This window comes from Dipodomys spectabilis, unplaced genomic scaffold, assembly GCF_019054845.1.
Source record: "Dipodomys spectabilis isolate Male_0828 unplaced genomic scaffold, ASM1905484v1 ptg000145l, whole genome shotgun sequence".
NCBI classification, from domain to species: Eukaryota; Metazoa; Chordata; class Mammalia; order Rodentia; family Heteromyidae; genus Dipodomys; species Dipodomys spectabilis.
The window spans coordinates 6879889-6893588 of NW_024870822.1; the positions used below are offsets into that span (position 1 = coordinate 6879889).

The 13700-nt window shown below is 41.0% G+C and overlaps 1 protein-coding gene across 7 annotated transcripts in view; it reads left to right on the forward strand.

The window, feature by feature from the left end:
- The window catches only part of Pax6 (paired box 6), a 29565-nt gene extending 20198 nt beyond the window's left edge, over nt 1-9367 (forward strand). For 4 of the 7 annotated variants that reach the window (XM_042691460.1, XM_042691462.1, XM_042691461.1 and 1 more), the window contains 6 exons: nt 3047-3205; nt 3674-3756; nt 3951-4101; nt 4202-4317; nt 7752-7902; nt 8555-8640. In XM_042691460.1, coding sequence (XP_042547394.1) covers nt 3047-3205; nt 3674-3756; nt 3951-4101; nt 4202-4317; nt 7752-7902; nt 8555-8640 — 746 coding nt within the window. Of the gene's footprint in view, nt 1-3046; nt 3206-3673; nt 3757-3950; nt 4102-4201; nt 4318-7751; nt 7903-8554 lie in introns of all 7 variants that reach the window. The other 3 variants (XM_042691458.1, XM_042691459.1, XM_042691464.1) reach the window with 2 other exon arrangements.
- The last annotated feature ends 4333 nt before the right edge of the window (nt 9368-13700 follow it).

A 13700-nucleotide genomic window follows, 5' to 3' on the forward strand; every position in this document is an offset into this window, starting at 1 on the left:
AGCCCCCCTTCTTTGCGCAGCACGGAGGGGGCGCCTTTTTAAAGAAGATATCTTAATTGTCTACCACTTAGGTCTATGGTGTGGGGAATTGAGGTCTGACTTCTAGTTTTATTTTGTTAAAAGAGTGGAAGGTAAAGCCACTAAAGGGTGTGGGGTGGAGGAGGGAGGAGTAAAAAGTGCCCAATCTGAGTGACTATAGTTGTTAGTTTAAGTAGGAAAACACATTGTAAGAGGTGTACACTTTCCAGCAACGTGGAGGGCATCCTGTAGCAATGGGTTTTCTCCTTGTTGGCTGTCACTGCAACCTTCTGTTTTTGTCTTTAAAATTTGAAATCTAGTCCTGGGGGTGGGTGGGGAGGAGGGGGGGTGTCCCAGGTGACTTCCTCCTTCCCTTAAATGTTTCCTGCACTTGAGACCCAGCGGGCTCTAGGCACGTAGGGATGGCAGGCATGTGTAAGAATGCATGTGATGTGTGTGTGTGTGTGTGACAGAGAGAGTATAAATATTCATATAAACTTATATAAATTGCCATGCTATAAAACTAGGGGCATGTCAGAGAAGCAAAAAGGAGAGCCGAGAATGGTAACTGCAAGGGTCTTCCGAAGGAGACCTCGGCAGCTTTGTTGAATTAGCAAGACCTAATGTGCCAGAAAAGGGGCTGGGTTCACAGTCTTCCTAGAAGGCTGTGACCATCCCTGGGGGATGGCAATTGTGTTCTTTCCCCCTCCCCCCCCCCACGTGGGATGGTCACTGTGTTTTTGCCAAAAGCAACAGCCCATGGACTTTTTCTAGTTGGCAAAAAGAGCTCTTTCTAGTTTTCCTCATTCACCCATCCTGAAGGGAAAGGGAAGGGGACGCGCTAGTCATTTCTTCCCCTGCAACCTACATGGACACGTCACCCAGAAACTTGGGCAGTAAATTAGCACAGACCCTTGTGCCTGCACACGTGAGTCCAGCTTGTCTCCCTGGGACTAGCTGCTCCCTCCCCTACCTTTCTAATATAATGCAAGGTGACCCCAAAGAACCAAGGCTTGTTTACTAAGACACACTCCCTCATCTTCTCTCTCTCTCTCTCTCTCTCTCTCTCTCTCTCTCTCTCTCTCCTTTGACCCTCTTCTCTTTCCTCTTTGCATACTTTTCTTCTTCTACCTTCTCAGCTTCCATGTCTCTGGAGATCCCTTTCCCCTTTTCCTCTGGCTCCTCCCGGACCCAGTCCCATCCTCCCCCTTCCCTCATTGCCCCTTCCCCATCCTTCCTCTCTCTACCCTCCCCACACACCCAGCCTGGGTCCTCCTCCACCTTCCTACCTCCCTCCACCCCCTGCCCTGCCCCACCCCCTACCTCCCCCCTCCCCATCCGCTCTCCATCCCCCAGCCAAACGCCCTAAATAGCACTGAGGCGCCCGCTCTTTGGACAGTGATTAATGATAGCAGAGCAGAGGGGTTAACACACTTCGCTGAAAAGTCTGTTGACTGGGCTTCTTGTTACACAATGTGGCCCGCTGCACGCCTCAAGAGAATCCTTTTGTTGTCCGTGCTCATTGTGGCCTCAAAATTCTGCCCACGAAAGTTTGCCAACGCTCCTGCCCCAGGAGTTTAATAGTTTCCCTTACTCGCAGGGCATTGTGTGGCGCTGAAAAGCAGCCCCTCGCTATTCAAGTGTTGGTGGTCATCTCAATAGTTCTCCAAGGGCCCATATGGTGGCCAGTGCCGATGAATCCGCCTGTTTAAATGGGGGAGAAAGTTTGGGTTTTAAAACATTTGAAAGTTCCTGAAAAGATCCCACTAGATCCTGTCACAATTCCCTGAACTCTTTGAAGGCGCTGCCCATTGTCTTCTGGTTATAAATGATATTCCTGGGCATGCCGATTCCCACCATGGCTTCCTAGCAGGGGCCCTTCCCCACCCCCACCCCAACTGGCCAAGTTTCTCCATTGGGAGGGGGGGGGGCGGTCCCTGTTGCTGTTCCTTGGAGGCTTTGGGACTCAGAACCTAAGACCCACTCTGCCAGGGCCTGACTCCTTCCCTTCCTGCCCCACAGGCTGGAGCCTGGCAGGCAAGGTGTGAGGCAGAGATAGCTAGCCAAAGTGCACATCTCGCCCTCCAAGCAGCAAAGGAAACAATAAAACTTTCTCCTGTTTAATGATAGAAATTACATTAAAAGTGGTGGAATGCCCTAATTAAAAATGTACCATTTAAATGATATGCCAAGGATTCAGCTGCAGCATAGCATATTTAGCTAGTTAGTGAACTATCTACTATTTCTTTTTTTAAAATTACACGTTAAAATTTTAAAAGAAATCTTACTTTTCTCTGGTGCAACACATTACAAAGAATGGACAGTCCTTTTATCTAAATATAAAATTCCATTTTCAGCAATTATAGCCTGTTCTTGGTGATGATATAATTACAGCTGTGCTCGTAATAGGTGTCAAGGCAAAGCGCACTCATACAATAGTTGAATAAAACTGCAGAACAATGCGAGCACTTCTAAATTCACAACCTTTAAAATGAAATTGACTGTGCAGAATTCAAATAAAAACTAGATAAATATTTTTTTTAAAGATTACAAGCTTGGTTTGGTTTCTTAATAGCATTTTCTACAAACCTATCAACATCTAATTGATTCGATAGGAATTACTGATTATAGATCAGCTGAAATCCTGAACATCCTCTTCTATTTTCCCAACACAGCTATAGGTAAATACATTCTGTAGGGGAAGGGATTGGGATGAGGCATTTGGGGATTCAGGCTTACTTAGGAAAGATCATTTTGATTGGAAACTTCAGTTTTTGCTTTGTCAGACAAATGTCACGTAGTGAGTATGTGATTATCTTGATAAAAACAGGGAGAAAGGGATAGTGATCTGGTAACCACTGTGGTGGCCAATGCTTTTCACTAAAGAAAGCTGACCATTACCTTGGGAATATTTCTGTGACACTTACTTAGATGATCTGGCTCTTGGAGTTTATAACTACATCAGGTCCCTTTTGGCGGCTCCAAGTGATTCCACATTTCTCTTACTGTCCTGTTCTTTTTGTTCCAGATGGCTGCCAGCAACAGGAAGGAGGGGGAGAGAATACCAACTCCATCAGTTCCAATGGAGAGGATTCAGATGAGGCTCAAATGCGCCTTCAGCTGAAGCGGAAGCTGCAGAGAAATAGAACCTCCTTCACCCAAGAGCAGATTGAGGCTCTGGAGAAAGGTGATGGGAGTTTTCGAAGTAGAGAGGCAGTAGATCAAAGCAAATGCCACATCTTCCATACAAAGAGCTAAATTTAGCCAGGGATATCTGAAAAGGTTTCTTTTTTTTTTTTTTTTCTTTCTGCCTTTTTTTTCCTCCCTCCCTCCGGCCACCTTTTCAGGGTGTGTACGTGTGTGTTTTCTTTCTTCTTTTCACATGTGAGTGATTCAAAGACTAAACGTCTGAAATATAAAGGGAAAACGATGATTTGGCTATTTCAAGCCACAGACAGAGTTCATGTCATTGAATGTCATTCCACACAAAATTTTAAGTTGATTCTGGTGGGAAGGTTCTTTGAAGTGCAGTGGATGCAATGAAGGGAAATTAGTTGGAGGTAATGGAATGAGTGGAGAGACAGAATCAAGAAAGCTTGGTTCATGCCTTTTGTGTAGTTTGGCCACAGTATATCAAATCAATTTATTCTTTCAGAGTTTGAGAGAACCCATTATCCAGATGTGTTTGCCCGGGAAAGACTAGCAGCCAAAATAGATCTACCTGAAGCAAGAATACAGGTACTCAGGGATCATGTGTTCTTTATGCTTTGTGATGCATACCATTGGATATTTCTACACACAAATGTGCTTCCTTTATACACCTAGTGTCAGGTTTGGCCTGATAATACTCTACTACCCATAAGCCCAGGAGGGTGGCAGTGGAGGTAACAGACTTGGAGAAAACAAGGCTAACCTATTCCATAAATTTCTAGGTATGGTTTTCTAATCGGAGGGCCAAATGGAGAAGAGAAGAAAAACTCCGGAACCAGAGAAGACAGGCTAGCAACACCCCTAGTCACATTCCTATCAGCAGTAGTTTCAGCACCAGTGTCTACCAACCGATCCCACAGCCCACCACGCCTGGTAACTTGAAATACTAGCACTACCAAGATATGTGCTTAAACCTCTTTGCTGTGGACTCTGACTCTCACCAGGATGATCTGCCATTTCTCTCTCCCTGTAGTTTCCTCCTTCACATCTGGCTCTATGTTGGGCCGAACAGACACCGCCCTCACCAACACATACAGTGCTCTGCCACCCATGCCCAGCTTCACCATGGCTAACAACCTGCCTATGCAAGTAAGTGAGGCTAGCGCCAGCTGCACAAAATGGGAGGAATGGGTAATGGGTCAGAAGTGAGGAACTGGTAATGGGTCAGGGCCTGTAGACCTCATCGGCTATGTTTGCCCTCTTGGGAGCCTTTCTCACGACAGTGATTAGCTTGACCAGTCAAGTCTGAGACAGTCAATCCAATCTCTTTTAGTTGATTGATTGATTGATTCATGCCCCTAAAAAACAAACACTGGACCTGTTCAGTCAAGTTAATCTGCCTTTTATCATCATGTTAGCTTGATAATGTTGCTGGTAGTGAGGCGTGTTTTGTGTACCAATGAAACTTGTGGAAATAACGCTAGTGAATTATGAGACACTACGAGGATACTATTTAGACAATTTGGTGTTCATGTTAGTAAATACAGAATGCATGTATGCATATTGGGCATTATTTAGGGTACTTTGGATAAACTGGTATAGAAGAAAAAAGAATGAGAAAGGGGGCTTACATTTACACAGTGAGTTAGGTTTAGCATGGTAGAAAAAAACCCGTTTTCTTTCTACATCTTAAAATAAAAATGTAATAGAAAATGTTTGCTGGAAATTTAATGTGTCTGGGCTGTAACTGATGTAATAAGTTGTGACAATCCTAGTTGACTGGAAACTTGATGCTATTCACCTGGTGTTATAACCTGCCCTTGTTTTTAGTTCTGTCCCAAATATTTATCAATCTTTACCTCACTAGCATCTGTATTTGGTTAGTGCTTTGTAATGTAAGTTGTACAGGGCATGTTTCCTGGTGGGATGATTTCCTGGTGGGAAATTAAAGATCTGTCTTCAGGTGGGCATTTTCCATACAGCAGCTCAATGGTCTGAGGCTAGTCTGTTGAACCCCTCTGGAAATGGTTCTGGGGTTACATAGATTGTTCTGTACTGAACATAGCTGGTCTTTGAAATCAAATATCAGCAAAATAAATGTTTCACAGTCTTCAGACTATAAGAACAGGTAGCTAATCAACTGTTGAGGACTTATTAACATGTTTATTTTGATTGCATCTGGATATTGACCACAGTGCAATTGGTGATTAGGGGATTAACAGCTCCTGCTTTAATGTTGTTATCATTGGTGCAGAATTTTTCAGAAGTCAGGTTTCCCGAGAGGAGGTGACTATAGGAATTAGAAACAAATGTAAGCTGCAATTCTGACTTATGCATTGTGATTCATATCCTTTGCTTTTTCTTGGCTCTCTTGTCCTGTTTGACTCTTGGAACTTGACATGAGCAATCATCATCTGATTTCAATAAGGGCACTGGGAATCATGTTGAGTTTTATATGTTGTAGTGACACCTAGGTTTCTGTTAAGATGACAAAAATGTGTATTTGGGAAAAGTTTGAAATGAACACATGGCTAAGATATTAGTTGTTTTTTTTTTTTGCCTGACATTCACATTGGCATGTTGAGTCAATTTATTTCAAATTCTGACTTAGAAATGATGCAATTTGCCAGATGCCAGTAGCTTATGCCAGTGGCTGCTCAAGAGGTTGAAGATCTGAGGATCATGGTTGGGGTTAAAGCAAAAGTCCATGAAACTCTTATCCCCAGTTAACCAGCAAAGGCTGGAAATGAAGCTGTGACTCAAGTGGTAGAGTACAAAAAAGCTCAGGGACAGTATCCAGTTCATGAGTTCAAGTAGTACGACTGGTACCACCACCACCACCATACCACACCACCACCGCCACCACCACACCATACCACCACCACCACCACCACCACCACCATCACCATCACCATCCCACCACCACCAAACAAAATTATGTAACTTATATAGTTCAAAAAGTACATGCTTTCATAAAGCATAATGAAAATAAAACAGATCAGTAAATTTTACTGTTCAGAGAAAACTATTCTTTGTATTTTGGAATGGGGGTAAGCATTCTGTCCATTTACTTGGGTGGATCATTATTCTCTTGTTACAGAGTCTATGCTTCTGTTAATTTTCTTCCGTTAAATAGAGGGGCTTTGTCCTGGCCATGCATCTTTTCTTTTCTTTTTTTTTTTTGCACTGTGTTTGAACTCAGAGCCTCAATCTTGTTAGGTGCTCTACCACTTAAGCCTTGAGGCAAATCCTCGTGTGTGTGTGTGTGTGTGTGTGTGTGTGTGTGTGTGTGTGTGTCTGTCTGTCTGTCTGTCTGTCTGTCGGTCCTGGGGCTTAAACTTAAGGCTTGGGTGCTGTTGCTGAACTTTTATGCTCAAGGCTAACTTGAACAACCGCTCCATTTCAGGCGTCTTGGTGATTAATTGGAGTTAAGAGTTTCATGGACTTTCCTGCATGGGCTGGCTTGGAACTGTGATCCTGAGATCTCTGCTTCCTGAGTAGCTAGGATTACAGGTGTGAGCTACTAGTGGTGTCTGGCTCCCAGCTTTAGTTTTTACTTTATATATTTTTGCCCAGGTTAGTTTGGTCCATGATTCTCCAACATATGCCTTCTCTGTATTGGGACTACAGGTATATCATGTCTGTCTTGTTGATTGAGATGGTGGGCTTGAAAATTCCTTCCCATTCCCAGACTGGCCTTGAACTATGATCTTCCCAAACTCTACCTCTGAACTAGCTGACATTATAGGCACGGACCATCTACAGGTTTTTTTTTGCCAGTTCCAAGGCTTGAATTGGAGGGCCTGAATGTTGTCCCTGAGCTTCTTTTGCTCAAGGCTAGCACTCTACCACTTGAGCCACAGCATCATTTCCGGCGTTTTCTGTTTATGTGGTACTGAGGAATCGAAACCAGGGCTTCACATGCTCAGCAAGCACTCTACCACTGAGCCACTTTCCCAGCCCCCCATCTACATACTTCTTATCTAGTTACCAGAAGGTTTTTTGCCTCCTCAGTGCTACCACTCTCCGTGCTTAATTTTGTGGACAAAACTCAATCAGGGCTTTTGGATCTGTTAGGCAGTCATAATGATTTCTCAGGATGAGGATGAATTAGATTTAACCCGAGGTTATTACAGAGATGGCACTTCAAGGAATCTTTAATCCTACAAGTTCACTACAGTTTACCTAGGGCTCCTCCTACTATGCTCTGTCCCTAAGCTTGAGATCTCAGGTTTGAGGGTCACGGAAGTCCTAAATAGGTCCACATTTGAGAGAGAACGGGTGTGTGTTTTACGTTGTGCTGTAAGTTCTCTCATGATGCCACCAGAGGTGAAAGAGGAACATGGATGAAGTCTTGTTAGTATTTATCCAATGGCTGAATTTGAATTCACAGTGCTTTAGATGTTCAGTGTGGAGGCACCTGGACCCTGGCTGTGGCCTTTGGTCTATCACCTGGAATTCCAGTGCCTGGCATGAAAAGCATTCTCTGTGAGCAGACTTTGTTGGCAGAAGTCCTAGGGAAGAGTGAGCCCGGAGAAGCGGTGGTATGCTCAGTAACCACAGGTTTGCTTTTTTCCTCACAGCCCCCTGTCCCCAGCCAGACCTCCTCATATTCTTGCATGCTGCCCACCAGTCCTTCAGTGAATGGGCGGAGTTACGATACCTACACACCCCCGCACATGCAGACACACATGACGAGTCAGCCCATGGGCACCTCGGGCACCACTTCCACAGGTGAGCTCTGCTCTTGGGGATGAGGGGTCCTGTAGAGCATCTTTCACCAGCTGATCTCTCAAATGGCACCCATAGTTTACTTACAAACCTGGCTAGGCATAGAAATAAGAATGTATTTAACCCCTTGCTTCCTTTGTCTCTGAGGGAAAAAACCGACTAAAATGAGAGTAACTTGGCGTAATATAGACAGTAGTTGTCTTCCGAACGTGGACTTATGAGTTGCATGTGGAGAGAAGGCTTTAATACTTAAGTTTTCTGAGAATAGAGATTATTAGTCAAAGCATACCCATAGAGCTCACTGAGCTCAGGGTGGGCTTCGGGAAGTTGTGGGCTTCTCCTAAGCACACTCTGTCTCCCACTGTTACTGAATATCCCATGTTTGTCTTCCTTGGTAAAGTACCATACATATATGTTGATAGATGCTGTGTTCTTTTCTTTGTGGTGGGGGAACTTGGGAGTCAAATAGTAATGTATAACATGTTCTGAAGGTGCTGCTTTTGTTTGTAAGAGTTGGAATATTGTTTTTAAAGTATGGTAAACATGTTAAGGAGTATTAGTTTTTTTTTTTTTAAAAGAAAGTCTGTAAGTTCATACACCATGTCTATCTCTGGAAGAGAAGATCTACATGTCTATTTCTTCCATCCATTTCCAGGACTCATTTCCCCTGGGGTGTCAGTTCCAGTTCAAGTTCCTGGAAGTGAACCTGATATGTCCCAATATTGGCCAAGATTACAGTAAAAAAAAAAAAAACAAGACAGGAAAATGTTAATTTAGACAGTGACTATGTGGACACGACATTTGGGTGATCAGAAAAGAAAGAAAAATGGCTGTTTAGAAGCACTTCATTCTACAATTGTCCTCATTGGAAGCCTGGGGATGGACTTGAAACAAGGACCTTTGCATACAGAAGGCACAGTGTCAGTTGGAACAAATCTTCATTTTGGTATCCAAACTTTTATTCCTTTTGATGTATTATTTGTAAATGGGCATTTGTATGTTATAATGAAAAAAAAAAAAGAACAACGTAGACTGGATGGATATTTGATCTGTGTTGGTCATGAAGTTGTTTAAAGAAAAAAAAAAAAGGAAATCATGATCAACAAGATTTGCCATGAATTTAAGAGTTTTATCAAGATATATTGAATACTTCTACCCATCTGCTCATAGTTTATGGACTGATGTTCCAAGTTTGTATCATTCCTTTGCATATAATTAAACCTGGGACAACATGCACTAGATTTATGTAAGAAATATCTGTTGGTTTTTCCAAAGGTTGTTAACAAATGAAGTTTATGTGCAAAAAAAAGGGTAAGATATAAATTCAAGGAAGAAAAAAGTTGATAGCTAAAAGGTAGAGTGTGTCTTCGATATAATCCGATTTGTTTTATGTCAAAATGTAAGTATTTGTCTTCCCTAGAAATCCCAGAATGATTTCTATAATAAAGTTAATTTCATTTATATTTGACAAGAATACTCTATAGATGTTTTATACACATTTTCATTCAATCATACGTTTCTTTTTGGCCAGCAAAAGTTAATTGTTCTTAGATATAGTTGTATTATTGTTCACAAGTCCAATCATTTTGTGCATCTAGAATCACTCCTAATCAATTAAAAGTGCTTGCAAGAGTTTTAAACTTAAGTGTTTTGAAGTTGTTCACAACTACATATCAAAATTAACCATTGTTGATTGTAAAAACCATGCCAAAGCCTTTGTATTTTCTTTATTATACTATTTTCTTTTTAACCTTATAGTGTGGTGTTACAAATTTTGTTTCTATGTTAAATTAACATTCCAAGCCAACAAGTACTTTCATACATACTCTATTTTACATCCTAATGACCCTTAAAGAAGTAATTCTTATAGATATCCTAAATTGGAAATGTGTTGGAAAAAAATTCCACTTTAAGCCGTGTGCAGATGTTCTGTGCCCATTTATACCCACAGCTTGTACACAAAATGGTAAGGTTTCCTAGTTTAGCCATTTAATTCAATGCTCCAAGTGCCGACATAATTTAAAAATGCAACAAGCTATTAACTAGGAATTGTGTTTTGAATTAGGGCCGGCATTTTCAATCTGGGCAGATTTCCATTGTCAGCCTCTTTCAACAATGATTTCACTGAAGTATATTCACAAGTAGATTTCTTAAACAAGACTCTCTGAAAGCTGTTGCCTTTCTCAGATAGGCCCTCTCCCCTTTCTGTCTCTCTCCCTTTTGCACGAGGCATCATTTCCCATTGAACCACTACAGCTGTTCCCATTTGAATCTTGCTTTCTGTGCTGTTGTGGATGGTTGGAGGGTGGAGGGGGGGGGGGATGTTGCATGTCAAGGAATAATGAGCACAGACACATCAACAGACAACAACAAAGAGGACTGTGACTGGCCGGTGGGAGTTAAAGGCCTTCAGTCATTGGCAGCTTAAGCCAAACATTCCCAAATCTATGAAGCAGGGCCCATTGTTGGTCAGTTGTTATTTGCAATGAAGCACAGATCTGATCATGTTTAAAGTGGTGGCACGCAGGGCAGGGGTGCTTGAGCCCAAGCAAAGGATGGAAAAAATAAGCCTTTGTTGGGTTAAAAAAAAAAAAAAAGGCTTGTCTGAGACTGTTATTTCTGTCTATCCTATGCAACATATAAAACAATATAGGTAAGTTTTCTTGTGCAAACTTCTGTAAAAATGCTGGGAGTTCTAGCATTCTGTATTAAAATGCTTGCACAAACAAACCTCTGGTGGGAAATCACACTGCTAAGGGATTGTACCCTGCTTTTATTTATTTTTTTAAATCTCTGAAGGTAAGTGATCAGAAATATAGACATTAACTGGAGGGTTTAAACATAACCTTCTAGTCCATCCTTCTAATGTTTTCTAGCCAAGAAATTACTGGGAACAGATAATTGGGAGTCATCTCTCTCAGCTGCTATATACTAATAATTTTATTCCTCTCAGAGTTGCTTTGCATTTAGAGACAACTTCCTAAGTTGACTGTAGTTCTTGGTGTGTGTGTGTGTGTGTGTGTGTGTGTATGCGTGCATGTGTGTGTGTGTGCGTGTGCATGCGTGCGTGTGTGTGTGTGTGTGTGTGTGGTTATATTCCACTCAGCCTGCATCACACACTGGCACGTACACACTGTTGGTATAGTCGTCCATGCAGACATTTCTACCTCCTGACATTTTGCAGTCTGCATTCCCTGAGGGACATGTGTTGAGGGAGCTGTCAGAGAAAAGCTGTGTGAGCGTGTGTGCTATAGCAGCAGCTGGCTGCCTGCTTCCTCTCTGCAAGAAGGGACATTTTCCAACTGGCTATGATTTGGGCCAGGGTCAGGCAGCCATGGCTCTGCTGGGTAGAGATGATTGTAGAGAACTGGGTGTGGCATGGTGGGTAGAAGTGCTGGGAACTGGAGAAGGGGACTGCCACGGGAACTCGTTGTCTGTGTGCGTGCACCTGAGCACGTACACATGTCCTCTGAGGGTCAAGGCTGCCAGGACACAGTGACACAGCCTGGTATAGTCTGAAGAAACTGCTGCTCAGCTCTGGAAGCCCTCTGGTCCAGCAGGACAGGAACCACTGATCTGCCTTCTGTCTGCACCCTAGGGAGAGGAGCTGCCCTTCGTATGGAAGCCCAGGCCCTCCGGGGACAGTATCACAAGCACTGTGGTAGCAATGCTGGGAGTTGGCCTTTTCCTCATTGCTGTAAACATTTACTTCTGTATATTTCTGTATCAAAAGAAATCTTCAGGGATATTGTGATGCTACTTTCTAGGATGAAAATCTACAAATTTTCTTTTAAATTTGACTGGTTTTAGAAGAAATCAGGTCAACAGAATCATAGTTGAATCACTCTAGGTAGAAAGTGCTTTTAACTGCCATAAGTTTCCAAGGATATTTCCCATTAAAGTTGTGCATCCTAATTCTGAAATGATAAATAACTATGGCTAATATGGCCACCTCTTCCTCTGTTTTTAAATCATAACTAAGCTTCCTAAGATTATTTTCTATGGCATTGAGATTCAACATTGTTCTGTGTTTGTTACCTTGGCATGATGTTTATACTCTGCTGTTCATGTCTTTCTGCTTTGCACTTTAATGTTGACAATATTTAATTTTTTTTGTCTTGGTCATGGATAATTAAAAGTGCTCCCTTTTAAAGTTCAAAGTATAAGAAGTTAGGATTAATATTGCTTAACTTTGATGCTGTTGTGACTACCTTTAGAGAACAGTAATATGATGTCTCAGAAATGACATTAATAATGGGCTTAAACAAATGAATAGGGTGTCTTCTACTTCCCTTTTGTATGGGTTTATATGTGTCTCCATTAAAATTTAGAGATAGACAGGGAATTGGTTGAAAAGTGTCCCTTTTGAAGTGTTTTTATTTGGTCTAGGCTTAGAATTACAAGGTCCTGGAGGTGGAGATAAAAAAAAAAATACATGGAAAAGAGGAAGAGAAAAGTGGATATAATCTAGTGGCTATTAGCAAGAAATTCAGTAAGTCTTAGAACAGTACCTGAGCAGACTGCAGTAGTCAAAATATTGACCTCATATTGAAGAAAGGCAAATCTACCACAAGAAATGAATACTACTCAGGGCTCATATACTGGAAACACTGATCTATATGAGGACATTTCAGCTACTGTATTTGGCAGTTTTCAGTATTTCAATTTTTGAGTCAAATTGATAGTTAAAAAAACCCCTGTTATCAGAGTACACATAATCAATCAGATAAATATGTATGCATATAGTAGCATTTTTAGAAACCAATATTTTTATGTGTACGCTATTAGGGTACTAGAGAACAAATAATGATTCCAGAAGGAAGGAAAATATGTATTTCCAGAAGGTTTTTTTTTAGCAGAAGAAAACAAGAATATACATCCCTCTGCAGTAGCTTATTTTTCCAATGAATCAGAAAAACAAAGCACATGGACCCAGTATTTTAGAAAGCCTAGATATTTTTATTATTCAAATGCACTTTTACTGTGTTTGAAAAGCCTAGGTACTCTCATTATTCAAATGCACTTCTACTGAGTTTGAAAGTTTCATTTATATTTAAAACAAGGGTTGAAAGATGTTCACTCAATTTTTATTATACTTATCTATTTGCAAAGCATATATTAACTAGTAATTGGCTGTTAATTTTATAGACAGGACAGCCAGGGAAGTAAATCAATGACCTATTAAGTATTTTGACAAGTAATTTACATATCTGATGACCTCACATTTCCTTTTCAGAGTCAAATGCTATGCAATTGTTCTGTTGTATGTTTGTGTAAAATGAATCACAACAAGGTAAGGAAAAGGTTAGAGTTATTAAAATAATAACCTGATTAAACATTCATATGGAATATATTTGTACTATTCATAATGCTTTCAAAGGACATAATAAAACTGTGGAGTAACTGCATATTATTATCTATGGACTAAATCGATTTTTTGAAGTTGCTTTAAATCTTAAAAGCCCCTTTGCTTAGTATAAAAGCCTTTTAATTTTAACTGACAGATCAATTCTGAAACTTTATTTTGAAAAGAAAATGAGAAGAATTTGTGTCTTTAGAATTAAGAGAGAAAAAAAAGTAAAGCAGACATTCTAAAAAATAGAAGAATAAACGTGATTTCTTAGTACTAATGAAACAAGCGGTGACAAAACAGTTGTCTTTTTGATTCTGATCACAAAAAATAAACTGGTAGTGACAGGATATGATGGAGAGATTTGACATCCTAGCAAATCACTGTCATTGATTCAATTATTCTAATCTGAATAAAAGCTGTATACAGTGTGTGTTTATGCTACATTGGT